The following is a 14,600-nucleotide window of genomic DNA, read 5'->3' as shown; positions in this document are numbered from 1 at the left end:
AGTTTCAGGTGATTATAATCAAGTTTAAAAACACCATCAGTGGCAGAAGGCATAAATTTATGATCTAGACTGAGACCTGTATGATCTACAATTACTTCTGATATCATCTTAAATTTTATTTTCTACCACGGATTGTAAACTACAAAATGAATGAGCACGAGAAGAGAAAGGGTATCTGACCAGAAATCACCAGTTCTAGTATCTCAATTGGTATCTACCACACCTTGTGACCATGAACAAGTTACTTCATTTTTCAAGTTTCAATACTGTATTTATTTAAGAGTTGCCATGTGATCCAGGAATACCCCTCCTGGGTATGTATCCAGAAAGAACTACAATTCAAAAAGATACATGCACCCCAATGTCCATTGCAGCACTACTTACAATAGCCAAGACATGGAAACAACATAAATGTCCATCTCCAGATGAATGAATAAAGAAAATGTGGTATATATACACAATGGAAGCTACTCGGCCATTAAAAATGAATGAAATAATGCCGTTTGCAGTCACGTGGATGGACCCGAGATTGTTATACTAAGTGAAGTAAGTAAAAAATAAAAACAAAAAACATATAATATTACTTATATATGGAATCTAAAATAAGACACAGATGAATTTACCTATGAAACAGAGACAGACTTGTGGTTGCCAATGGGAAGAGGGATGGGGGATGGGTGGATTAGGAGTTTGGAATTAGCAAATGCAAACTATTATTTATAGGATGGATAAACAAGGTCCTACTGTATAGCACAGGGAAGTATATTCAACATCCTGTGATAAACCATAATGGAAAAGAATACGAAAAAGAATATATATACATACATTATGTGAGAATTAAATGAAATAATGTAGGGAATGGTTTTGTAAACACTGAAAAATAAAAGTGTAAAATGTCATCAGAAATTTCTGTGGCCATGTTGATATCAATATTAATAAAAATGCTTACTATAAAACCTAACAGCTTGAAATGTTATAGAGACTATGCAAAATGAAGCTCATATTGGGGTCTTGAGAAAATGCATCCCGTCACTTGCTGCTCCTCCAAACAACAAGTAAAAAACCTTCGGTCAGGATAAACGTGAAAAAGAATCTTGAAACACAAGTTTATGAAAACTACAACACGTTTCTTTTGTCAGAATCCCATAGCTTCAGCATAACTAATTCACTACTTTATTCTCTGGGAACCTTCTTAAAAGCTTGAGGCTGTTTGTTACCAACAGATGTAGACATTTATAAACAAAGACCATCTTCACTGAATTATTTTTCACAAATTAAACAAAGGATCCCAAAGAACAGTTTCAAATGTTTACAATCAGCATGCAGAGATACACTCTGCGGGAATACCATTCATTAAATGCACTGCCTATGGACCTAAAAGGTAATGAGAACAACAGTCCTTGCTACTCAGACTGCTGCTGTTGCATTCATCCCACTCCCTACCCTAGACAGACCGGTATAAACGTCATCTGAGGGTCATAAAACACTCTCTGAAAGTAAACTTTACCCTATGGGAAGCAAACATTCAATGCACCAAATTCCATTTTGTGCCCTGCAGACAGGAATTCTGAAAAGAATATTCTGAAACAGAAAACTCATCTTTTATAGGTAAGCACTCTATCATAGAAACCCAGGAATGGAAAATGGGCTCCTCATCCTCCCAGGCCATCCTGGTTTATAACTCTAAGAATGATGATTATGTTCCAAATTTTAAAGATCCCTAGAAATGGCCATTGTAAAAATCTCTCTTGACAGCAAATTTCTATCATAAACACACTATCTTTAAAATTCTTCCATATGTTTAACCTAAGTCTTTCATAGTAGCAATGCAATGCTGACTGCACCTTTCTGCTTCAGTGAAAGTATTCATTCATTCTTGTATTCATTCATTCATGTTTTAACCCAATTCAAACAAAATTGTTTTTGAATGAGCATCATGGTAAAGGTCATAGGTAATAGTATAAAAGGTATATGGGGATATGAGAAATATTCTCTGCCCCCCTGAATAGGCATAAACAACCTTTAACTCTTTATTTGAATCATTATTAAGAGCAATGTATAGAAACAGCTACTCTTTTGTGGAAAATATGGAGGACCGGGGGGACACATTGAATTGTCCCAAGAACAATAACTAATAAATTTATAATCTATCTGAGAAACTCGATTGGTCAAATGCTCTAGGTTTTTCAATAGATAAATCTGAAGAAAAAGCAAGTGATGGAGAGTAATCTGCTGGTTAAAAGAAACCTAAAAGATATATTCAGTTTTATAACAAACAGACAAGATAAAGTATGTAGATGTACATTAAATGAAAAACAAAAAAAAACCTGTTAAACCATCTAGAGATGAATGGATAAAGAAGATGTGGTATGTGTATGTATATCTCTGTGTATATATGTGTGTGTGTGTGTGTGTGTGTATGCATATATGTATATATTCCATTAAATATAATATTATATATATATAAAATAACTCAGCTGTAAAAAGAACAAAATAATGCCATTTTCAGCAATATGGATGGACCTAGAGATTATCATACTAAGCAAAGTAAGTCAAATAAAGAGAAAGACATCACTTACATATGGACTCTAAAAAATGATACAAATGCACTTATTTACAAAACTAAAACAGAATCACAGACATAAAAAACAATTTTATGACTACCAAATGTGGGGGCTAGGGATAAATTAGGAGTTTGAAACTAACAGCTACCTGCTACTATATATAAAACAGATGTGAGTGTGATTGAGTGAAGTCGCTCAGGCGTGTCTGACTCTTTGCGACCCCATGGACTGCAGCCTACCAGGGCTCCTCTGTCCATGGGATTTTCCAGGCAATAGTACTGGAGTGGATTGCCATTTCCTTCTCCAGGGGATCTTCCCAACCCAGGGATTGAACCCAGGTCTCCCGCATTGTGGACAGACTCTTAACCGTCTGAGCCACCAGGGAAGTCATATAAAAACAGATAAACAAGGATAAATATAGCACAGGGAACTACATTCAATATATTGCAAAAACCTATAATGGAAGAGACTATTAAAAGAATGTATACATATATATATATATATATAATATATCTGTATAACTGAATCACTTTGCTATACAGAATAAATTAACACATCATTGTAAATTAGCTATAGTTCAATAAAACTTTTTTTAAAACTATTAAAAACACAAGGCATTTACTGCTCTAAGACCAAGATAATAGTTACTTATTGGAGGAAGATAATAATAGTTACTTCTTGGAAGAGGCACGTGGAAGAGATTCTAGGGGGTCTGGCAGAATTCTCTTTCTTGATTTGATGTTGGTTATAAAGATATTCTCCTTAATATAATTCATTAAGCCAAACATTTGTTTTGGTGATCTTATGTATTTGTGTATTGTTTTTCAAGAAGCATTTATCAACATGGAACAATGAGAACCCCTACACACTGCCAGTGGAAATGCAAAATGTCAAAGTGACTTTGGAACACAGCTTGGCAGTTTCTTGTAAAGTTGAGCACAGGCTTACGATATGACTCAGTTATCCCATTTTTAGGAATTTGTCTAGGAGAAACGAAAGCACACTAAGACTTGGGTATGAAAGTTGTGCGTTTAGAGCAACTTTTATAATCACCAAGTATGGAAGAAACCCTTCAACAGACGAGTGGACAAACGGTGGTACCATTATCTCTATACAAGGGAATACGACTAAGCAAAGAAAGGGGAAGAGGCACGGACACAGGCAACAGCAGGCTGCATCTCAAAAGACCTGCTAAGTGAAAGCAGCCAGATACGCAGAAAAGGTAAATGCTTTATAACTTAAACAAGAAGAATTTCTGGAAAAGGCAAAACTACAAAGACAGAAATCAGATCAGTCATTGACAGGGTCTTAGGGTGTGGAGAGGGAACAGACAATAAAGGGAAATGAAGGAACTTTTCAAGGGCATGGACATATTCTGTATCTTGACTGTAGTAGTAGTCATATGACATATGCTTGTCAAAACTGACCTAACTATACATTTAAAAATGGATTTTCTGTAAACTTGAACCAAAAAGCACTTATTATTTAGAGCAGGAATGAATTTAGTTTTCAATTTTAAAATAAAATCTATTCTCCCATATCTTGCATTTACTTTCTTAAAAGAAAAAGTGTGTTGGGTGCATATAGTACATTGAGTCATAATCGATAATTGAAAAAAAAAAGTTTGGAGGAGGGACTAAATCACTAGTATTTTTACTGAGGACTATGCCTTCAGAGAAATTGTTTAGAAGTGGGAACAATTCTGGTTGTCATAAAGTTCTCTCTGTTCCAGCTTTCCCCCAAACTAGTTCAAATAAATCCTAAAGCAGACAATATCAGAGCTGAGAGCAATAATGGTTATGTTCATAGCAGAGGATCTTTGCTTCCTTTTACCAGCCAGATTTCTCAGGATTCAATCTGACTATCCTCAACAGAAATATTTCATCTAGGCTTGGCAGTTTTCTCATCTTGACTTCTCCAGAGTCAAGTAACCAAAATGGACATGGTGAAACCATTCCAAAAAACGTCATTGTCGTCACAACGTGGAGAATAAGATGATCCACTTCAAGTTCTCAATATGAAACCTGGTGGTTAGGACTTCAGGGAGCCCTGCTTATAATAGTGTAATTATAACTTCACTCAAGAAATGCATTTCAGTTCTAAAACATGGCCTTTTCAAAAGCCTAAAAAGCATTATAAAACTATAATGCAATTCAACTTCCTCATTTTACAAATGAGTGAAATGAGATCCAGAAAGGTCAAACTATTTAACCACAGTTATTAAGCTAGTTAGGAGTAGGGCTAGAATGAGGTATTAGAAAACCTCATATTCCATAGGACTGGTCTCCTTGAAATGAAATTGGAACTGTATTCTATGTTAATACAGTTTTTTCTATCAGACGTGAATAACGGGCAATATAACTTTCACACTGTCTACTCAACAACATATACCTCTGTTAAAATTTTTTTTTTAATTTTGACGAGATCATCACATATTTTGCAGAGGCAGAACTACAAGGGAATCAAGGAATGTTTCACATTAAGTTAGAAGCTGCTCAGGGAGCTATAAAAGGCCTCCTTTCTTTCCATTGTCTGTATAATTCATTTCAGACCGTCTCTGCTTTGTTCAGGTGAGGACTTATTCACTATATCACTAAGATATACATTTCTGACATCAAAGTATGATTCTTATTATGTTAACCAAGCATTTAAAAAGATGCCATGCCATTTATTCCATCTGTTGCCCATTTGAAGAGAAGTTATTTGACTAATGTTGTTTTGACATTTTTACTTTTTAGTTGTGGCCTGTGGAATGTGGGATCTAGTTCCATGACCTTGCATTGGGAGCACAGAGTCTTAGCCACTGGACCACCAGGGAAGTCCCACGTCATTTTAAACTTCTGGTAGATTTACCCAGAGGAGCAAGTGAGAAGCCTCCATTTTTATGACAAGTCTCAGCCAGAAATATTGCTGATCATGTGGAACCAGTAACTCCAAATCAATAGGAAAGCACCCTCTACATTCATCAGGAGAACAAGGCACTCAGGAGAGCCAGCCTCAGTGACAGGTTAAAGTTGACAAACATTCTGGGAACCGAGCAAATGGAAAATAGGAGCAGAAGAGCCCTGTGCTGCTGACTGCCCAAAGGTCAGCTGACAGGTCTTCTCATCTTCTTATGTTTCACTCCTTCTAAAGATGTAGAGAAAATGTTCTTTTAATGCACCAGACAGATACAGACATAGAAAGGAATATATGGGCAGAACAATGAAAGGCGTATTACTTTCACCACCCTTATGGCAGAAAGTGAGGAAGAACTAAAGCGCCTCTTGATGAAACTAAAAGAGGAGAGTGAAAAAGTTGGCTTAAAGCTCAACATTCAGAAAACTAAGATCATGACATCTGGTTCCATCACTTTCTGGGAAATAGATGGGGAAACAGTGGCTGACTTTCTTTTTTGGGCTTCAAAATCACTGCAGATGGTGATTGCAGCCATGAAATTAAAAAACGCTTACTCCTTGGAAGAAAAGTTATGACCAACCTAGATAGTATATTAAAAAGCAGAGGCATTACTTTGTCAACAAAGGTCCATCTAGTCAAGGCTATGGTTTTTCCAGGAGTCATGTATGGATGTGAGAGTTGGACTGTGAAGAAAGCTGAGTGCTGAAGACTTGATGCTTTCAAACTGTGGTGTTGGAGAAGACTCTTGAGAGTCCTTTGGACTGCAAGGAGATCCAACCAGTCCATCCTAAGTGATATCAGTCCTGGGTGTTCATTGGAAGGACTGATGTTGAAGCTGAAACTCCAATACTTTGGCCATGTGATGCGAAGAGATGACTTACTTGAAAAGATCTTGATGCTGGGAAAGATTGCGGGCTGGAGGAGAAGGGGACAACGGAGGATGAGCTGGTTGGATTGCATCACCGACTCAATGGACATGGGTTTGGGTAGACTTTGGCAGTTGGTGATGGATAGAGAGGCCTGGTGTGCTGCGGTTCATGGGGTCGCAAACAGTCAGACACGACTTAGCAACTCAACTGAACTGATTACTTTCTTCAACACACACTTCTATGTCAGGTGCCTACAGCTTCCAAATGAGCAACAGAAAATGAACCCTAGGATTCCATAAAGTCTCTGACATATGATAATGTGAACAGCAGCCAGTGAAGGAGTTAAGTGGTAAAACGAGCTCCATGTATGTCTCCTTGAAGTTCAGCAAGCAGCAGACTGCACTTAAGCACAGCAATCAACTGTGAGAGGCCAAATCCCCTTACAGCAAGCAAAGAAATTGCTTCAGCTTCAAGGCAGCAGATAACAGTGCAAGAGAAGGTCAAAACAGGTGCTGAGAAATTCTGGAGATAGAGTGCCAGCTTGGATTCCATTTGGGTGATTTTTAAGTATCTTAGTCAATTATGAGTGACAAAGTTTAATTGTTCCTGTTACTGAAATTTCCACTGCATGGCATAAACACACACACACCCACACACACATACCCACAGGCCTGGAATATTTCATGGCCGCAGAAAAACACTGATTTCTGATGCTTTGGGTGTGATGTGATTTGCTAACTGCAGATCGCTTACAAAACATGTCTGCCTGATGGTGAGTCTACCAGGTTGATTCTAATTTAAAGTTTCAGATATATATTGCAGCATAGAGTTTCCACATGATGATCACATATGTTATTACTGCTAGTTTCACTACTCAATTATTTATTTCTTTTGATTTGACTCATGTCTTTGCATGAAAACATACATTAGTAAATATGAAGTATGGCTGTCCAGAATTTAGACAAATGTCCCTTCATTTACAGCTAAACTTAAAATGTGTTGTTGGATTCTTAGATGTACATACAGCTTCTCCACCTGGAGTTTATAGTTTTGAGGACACATACTGGATTCTGGACTTCCCTTGTAAGTCAGCTGGTAAAGAATCCACCTGCAATGTGGGAGACCTGGGTTCAATCCCTGGGTTGGGAAGATCCCTTTGAGAAAGGAAAGGCTACCCACTCCAGTTCACAAAGAGTCAGACACAGCTGAGTGATTTTCACTTTCACTGTATTCTATCTTATTGTGCATACAATAAAAGTACTTGATTGTCTAATATGAATAGCAGCTTTCAGTAATAACCTACGCACTGATTAGATTGTTTCCTAAGAGACCAACACAAATACTTGTGCAAATCATGCATGCTTTGTATGAAATTAGTACTCTGTAGACTTGCTTATTGGAGAAGGCAATGGCACCCCACTCCAGTACTCTTGCCTGGAAAATCCCATGGACGGAGGAGCCTGGTAGGCTGCAGTCCATGGGGTCGCTAAGTCGGACAAGACTGAGCGACTTCGCTTTCCCTTTTCACTTTCATGCATTGGAGAAGGAAATGGCAACCCACTCCAGTGTTCTTGCCTGGAGAATCCCAGGGACGGGGGAGCCTGGTGGGCTGCCGTCTATGGGGTCGCACAGAGTCAGACACGACTGAAGCGACTTAGCAGCAGCAGCAGCAGACTTGCTTATATCTTCACAAGTCTGTTTTTTAGAAATTAATGATTAGTTCAGTTCAGTCACTCAGTCGTGTCCGACTCTTTGCAACCCCATGGACTGCAGCAAGCCAGGCCTCCCTGTCCATCACCAACTCCCAGAGTTTACTCAAACTCATGTCCACTGAGTCGGTGATGCCATCCAACCATCTCATCCTCTGTTGTTGTACCCTTCTCCTCTGGCCTTCAATCTTTCCCAGCGTCAGAGTCTTTATATATCAGTCAGTTCTTCCAATCAGGTGGCCAAAGTACTGGAGTTTCAGATTCAGCATCAGTTCTTCCAATGAATATTCAGGACTGATTTCCTTTAGGATGGACTGGTTGGATCTCCTTGCAGGACAAAGGACTCTCAAGAGTCTTCTCCAACTCCACAGTTCAAAAGCATCAATTCTTTGGTGCTCAGCTTTCCTAAAAATCCAACTCTCACATCCATACGTGACTACTGGAAAAACCATAGATTTGACTAGATGGACCTTCGTTGGCAAAGGAATGTCTCTGTTTTTTAATATGCTGTCTAGGTGGGTCATAACTTTTCTTCCAAGGAGTAAGCATCTTTTAATTTCATGGCTGCAGTCACCACCTGTAGTGATTCTGGAGCCCCCCAAAATAAAGTCTGTCACTGTTTCCATTGTTTCCCCATCTATTTGCCATGAAGTGATGGGACCGGATGACATGATCTTAGTTATCTGAATGTTGAGTTTTAAGCCAACTTTTTCACTCTCCTCTTTCATCAAGAGGCTCTTTAGTTCTTCCTCACTTTCTGCCATAAGGGTGGTGTCATCTGCGTATCTGAGGTTATTGATATTTCTCCTGGCAGTCTTGATTCCACCTTGTGCTTCATCCAGCCTGGCATTGCACATGATGTACTCTGCATATAAGTTAAATAAGCAGGGTGACAATATAAAGCCTTGACATACTCCTTTTCCTATTTGGAACCAGTCTGTTGTTCCACGTCCAGTTGTAACTATTGCTTCCTGACTTGCATACAGATTTCTCAGGAGGCAGGCCAGGTGCTCTGGTATTCCCATCTCTTGAAGAATTTTTCACGGTCTGTTGTGATCCACACACTCAAAGGCTTTGGCATAGTCCATAAAGCAGAAGTACATGTTTTTCTGGATCTCTCTTGCTTTTTTCATGATCCAACGGATGTTGGCAATTTGACCTCTGGTTCCTGTGCCTTTTCTAAATCCAGCTTGAACATCTGGAACTTCATAATTCACGTACTGTTGAAGCCTGGCTTGGAGAATTTTGAGCATTACTTTGCTAGTGTGAGATGAGTGCAATTGTGCAGTAGTTTGAGCATTCTTTGGCATTTCCCTTCTTTGGAATTGGAATGAAAACTGACCTTTTCCAGTCCTGTGGCCATTACTCCACTTCAATACACCCCACCTGGTCAATGCCACTTCATTCACTCAAGGTGGAGTAATGAGTTGTGCTCGCTCACTCAGTCATGTCCAACTCTTTGCAACCTTTTGGACTGTAGCCTGCCAGGGATTTCCCAGGCAAGAATACTAGAGTGGATTGCTATTTCCTCCTCCAGGGGATCCTTCTGACCCACGGACTGAACCCATGTCTCCTGAATTGCAGGAGGATTCTTTACCTACTGAGCCATTGCAGGAGTAATGAAACTGGGGTTCAAACACTAATTCTCTTTACACAGGAAGGAAGGAAGTGCCATAGCCTCAGTTTGCACCATTGACCTTGGCTGGCTTGACAATCACAGTTCAAATAGTGCAAAGAAAATTATAGAATTATAGGGAAGAATCACAAAGCTAACCCCACATAAAATATGTCCAGACATGTATACAACACAGACAATGGGTTAAACAATCACTCTGACATCTGGAAAGCATCTTTGATTTAATCACTAAATAATAAGAGAAGGAAGGGGTAGCCCTAATGACACCGCCACCTGCCTTTAAGTACTTCTTATTGCATCTGGCTTGATTTATGCCTTCATCTATGGGGAAGGCTAAATTTGACAGCATCCCTTTTCTTCTCTGAATTTACATTAAAGAAGGTAAATGGTCTACATCAAGTTTGTTATGGCTGCCTGAATCACCGTCAGTGAAGGCAATTTCTGATTTATGAGCTTATAGATAATTATGTAACCTCTGGCCACATTTTTTTTTAATTGCCCAAATTCTGGACTCCTGCTAATCATTATACCCTAATCAGAGGTCAAGAGGGAGGAAGGGCTTATAGATGAAGGTTTGGTGGTGACATAAAAGAGAACTACTCCTTTAACACTTTAATAGATTTTTAGCACCTAAGTGATCTCGTTACTCATTACCACAGATAATCACAACCAGGTTTGCCCAGTGCTTCTAAGCCACCAAGCCCATCATCTAAATGAAATTGTATAAAATCAAGCCTCCAAATCATTCTGAATCATTCATTCTGACACCTGAACTCTCTTCACACATGTACCTAATTGTCCTATCTTCTAACTTCATTATTCATTTTTTCCCTTTAATGCCTCATGTCATTCCTGAACCTGAGGCTCAGAATCTCCTTGACTACTGTTTAGATTCTCCCATGGATACAGTATGATCAAAAATACCTTAAAAATATCTCATTCAACTCAGCCCAGGCCTCAATATCTCATACCTCTGTGCTCTAGGTTCATAAAAGAGTATTAGAAAGATACAACACATGTATACTTACTTGTCCCCATGAAATTGAGATATAATGCTTGAGAACACTGAGCAGTGAAGTTCTGCCTATTTTAGTTGTTTTCACACAGACATGGACCAAACATTCCTAATTCATGTAGTGTGAAGCTGCTTAACTTCATAGACATAAGTGACATAGCAGACACAGTAATACTTTTATGAATTAATCATAATTTGCACTATCTTGGACCATTGTCTATCATATCCTTCAATGCCATCTCTGGATGGGTCTATGAAGTGCCTTCCACTATGAGTTTACTGCCAAAGACAATGTTTCAAAAGAGTAGTAGCCTTTGTCTCTGAGGTAATAATTACATGTCCTCTTGCGTTTTCCTTTTAATCATGTCTGCCATGAATCTTAGAGCTAAATTAAGTGCCCACTCTCCAGAAAGCATGCTTCCCTTTCATGGTCTTCATTTTCTGTTTTTATTTTAATAGTCTTATTGTAAAACTGCCTTTTATTGTAAGTCACATCATGTCCTTTGAAAAGATAGACTATTACATTATTTTTAAAAATACCCAAAGTATGTCTACAGTACACCTCAGATATCATGTACTAAAAATAAAAAGACTTGTTGACTATAAAAGTTTTAAATTCAATACAATTATTTGAATTATAGAACTTATTTACATGACCATTTAGATACTGACCATGCCTCAGGTTGGTACATGCAGTTTATGGGGTCACAAAGAGTTGGACACGACTTAGCAACTGAACAACAGCAACAAATGTCTCAGGGTGATGTGCTGTAGACATGTTTTGTAGTAGTGAGGAATTTATAAAGACTTAGAGTACAGCAACAGGACTGTTTAAATAAGCCTAACTAGAGACATCTTACAAACCAAAGTTTAAAATGTGAAAGGCCATCAGTAGCGGTTTAGTGTGTCTACTTGAATTATTCTGTAATTATCTTCTCTGTTACATATGCTTTCTCCCCCATCTTTTGCTGATTTATATTAGTTGTCTGGCTGTAACTGGCCTTGAACTTTCAGTGTCAAAGAAGCTTACCAAGAAAACTGATTATGTTGAGGGAAAAAAAAATCTTCACAAAAGCAGTATGTAAAACAAACCACTATTTGTTTTACAAATAATTATCTTCTTTTTCAGCCTAGGATGTAGCATCCACTCTTGTACAACTCAAATCTGTATGGGATTGTCATCTGATTTACAGCAGATGGCCTGGCATCATAGGAAAATAATTTACTGTGCTGATGCCTCACGTGCTGTAAATCAATAGCTTGAATACAGAGACATCTCAATTAGATGGTACAAGGGTAGCAGGATCTGCACCCTCCTTTCTTACAGCATTAAAATGGCAAGTATTACAAAGCGGTACTTGTTTCAAAGTTGCTTCAGGGGGTGGGGGAAGAGCTATTATTTCAAGGTGGGAGACACAAAGTGAGAGTTGCCATCAAACACAATGAAAAATTGAGCACAAGGCTGCATAAGTAATAGCCTGTGAGGGGTGGGACATGCATTTGTTAAAGTATTGATTGGTGCTTTTCTACAGCACCTGTGTTATCATGGGCTCCAAGAGTTGAACAGGGTGTTAAATTATGATTCTGAACACATAGGAGTCATCCATCCTTTCTACCCTATTCCTCCAAGATGCCTCTAAACCAAAATCGCACACATTCATGGTATGAGCCACCATGAGATAAATCATCCAAAGGCTCAAATTCTTCCTGCAACACAGATAAAACTGTTACCAATAGAAAAGCCTCATGATGAGGAAGCAAAATTATCCATCACCAATTTTATCCAAATCCCAATGGTAAATCCAAGGCAAGACAGAGCTTGCTGAAGAAAATCTTAGGGCAACTTTTAAAATTTGAATCTGAGACAGCCTTATGAGGGAGAAAAGAGTTAAAAATTATTTTCCTGGTTTTTGCAAATTGAAGTAAAACACAAAAATGAAAGCAAAGTCCCTCATAGGGTGCCTAGATCTGATTCTAGGACTGTAATCACACAAGTTTGTGTTTCTTCTGTGAAACTGAAGAGATTTTAAATAATAGGTTGGAACTTAACCTGGCCTCATATTAACCATATTTGAAAGTTGAAAGATTTTTACTATGCTGACATTAAACCAAAGAGTTACTTTATCCAAATTGTTTTGAATTCAAGTTATGTTTTTTAAAGGAAAACACTGATTATAATTTTAACAGATTCTAAAAATTTCTCTAAATAAAGAGTAAGAGTTTACTGGAAGATTCACACTCTCTCTACCTGAGAATCGGACAATAAGCCCAGTAAAACTGCATCCTCCTGGCTGGGCTTTCCCAGATCACACCTGTAGGCCACACAGCCCACTCATCTTACTTTGGAAAGATACTTTGAAGAGCCATTAGGGAAGAAAAGATAACTAAATTCAACAAATTCAAGTCTAAGGTACACATGGAAAGTTCCAGAAGACTGGTCCAAATGCAATTGGATGGCTTGGCTAGAAGCTAAACTGTTGGTCATTAGCTTCTCAAATATAACACGAGCTTGCACAGTGGAAATTCAAGCAAAGGTGTAACTGGTATGGGGAGCAATGCACCTCAGGAAGCAAGATGCTCCGGACAGAACAGTACCTGGAGAACTGCTGCTGCAGGCCGCGCATCTGAATTCTGTTGCGCTCAGACTCTAGTGTCACCTCCTGCAAGCGCTTCTCACTCTGAAGACGCAAGTGTCTCTCCTCTTCCAATTCATGTATCAGCTTCTCATGCTGTAAAAGGCACACAGGGGATGGCTTTTAAGAAGGTGTTTCTTAAATATTACTAAAAAATAATTAGTAGTCACTTTTGGTTACTAAATCCTACCTTGGACTTTATATATTAATTAATTTCATCCTCATTGCAACCTCATGAAGTAGGTTCTAGTATTAATCTCTTGTTATCTAGGAAACCAAGGATCCAAGACATCAAAGTAGTTTGTCATAAAAACAAATAAGGTAACAAGTATTCAATCCTGGCCGATTTGACTACAATGCCTGAATGATTTCCACCAAATCAGGTGGCTTCCTAGGCAGAGATGAAGACCGATGACTGAATAATGCCATACTAGCAAATGCATACCATTTTGAGTAGTAACGAGTAAGTTTATTGTTGGCTGTTGAGAATGATTTCATCTCTTCAATCTCTGGTAATACTTTAAAGGGAACATTTCTGTATTATATACAGACATTACAACTTAATTATGCCATGGAGCTGATGAGGATAAGGTTAAAGAACTATTTTGTATTTGCCCAAATAGATTTTCACAGATAGAAACTGGTTAAATCACAAACCAGTGATTACAATGTATAAATTTGTAATTTATAAATTACAAATAAAGTGGTTTATTTGTAATCCCAGAAAATGAGCTTCTCATAAATGGACATCAGGTGTTAAAAAGAGGGACTGGATGACCCAGGATAAATGGTTCAGCAAAATCCCACTTCAGGAACAGGTAAAAAGCACACATGCTCAGATCCTGACATTATGGACTCAGCTAAAACTAACAACTTTTTTTGTTTTTGTTTTGCTGTTGTTGCTGCCTTTTCTTTTTTTAAAGCATGTCATGCTATTATGGTTATGGATATTACTAAATTAAGTACTTTGTGTATAGCATATATAATCAACAATGATAATCAAAGACAATGCCTGATTATCAGGGACCAACATTCTTCAAGGGAAAGAATGGAAGCAGAGACTTGAATCTCTAAATAAATCAAACACTATGACTCTGTACATTGAATTACCTAGATGAAACCTGATCCACTGTATCATTCATGGAATAAAAAATTCTTCTGAGGGCCATGAATGAAACAGACCATTTCTGGAAAAAAAAATCAAGGTCTTCTAAAAATACTTCACACTCTGCGCATCGGCAACTTTGACTATATTCTGTCTCCTGCATAAAAAGCC

At 38.2% G+C, this 14,600-nt stretch overlaps 1 protein-coding gene across 6 annotated transcripts in view; it reads right to left on the bottom strand.

The window, feature by feature from the left end:
- The window catches only part of NCKAP5 (NCK associated protein 5), a 1,219,674-nt gene that overhangs the window by 513,631 nt on the left and 691,443 nt on the right, over positions 1 to 14,600 (bottom strand). For all 6 annotated transcript variants that reach the window (XM_027562077.1, XM_027562091.1, XM_027562069.1 and 3 more), the window contains one exon: positions 13,287 to 13,420. In XM_027562077.1, coding sequence (XP_027417878.1) covers positions 13,287 to 13,420 — 134 coding nt within the window. The remainder of the gene's footprint in view (positions 1 to 13,286; positions 13,421 to 14,600) is intronic.

This window comes from Bos indicus x Bos taurus, chromosome 2 (assembly GCF_003369695.1).
Source record: "Bos indicus x Bos taurus breed Angus x Brahman F1 hybrid chromosome 2, Bos_hybrid_MaternalHap_v2.0, whole genome shotgun sequence".
Classification (NCBI taxonomy): domain Eukaryota; kingdom Metazoa; phylum Chordata; class Mammalia; order Artiodactyla; family Bovidae; genus Bos; species Bos indicus x Bos taurus.
Note: the sequence above shows the minus strand (reverse complement) of the source record. Positions and strands in the feature narration are given on the sequence as shown.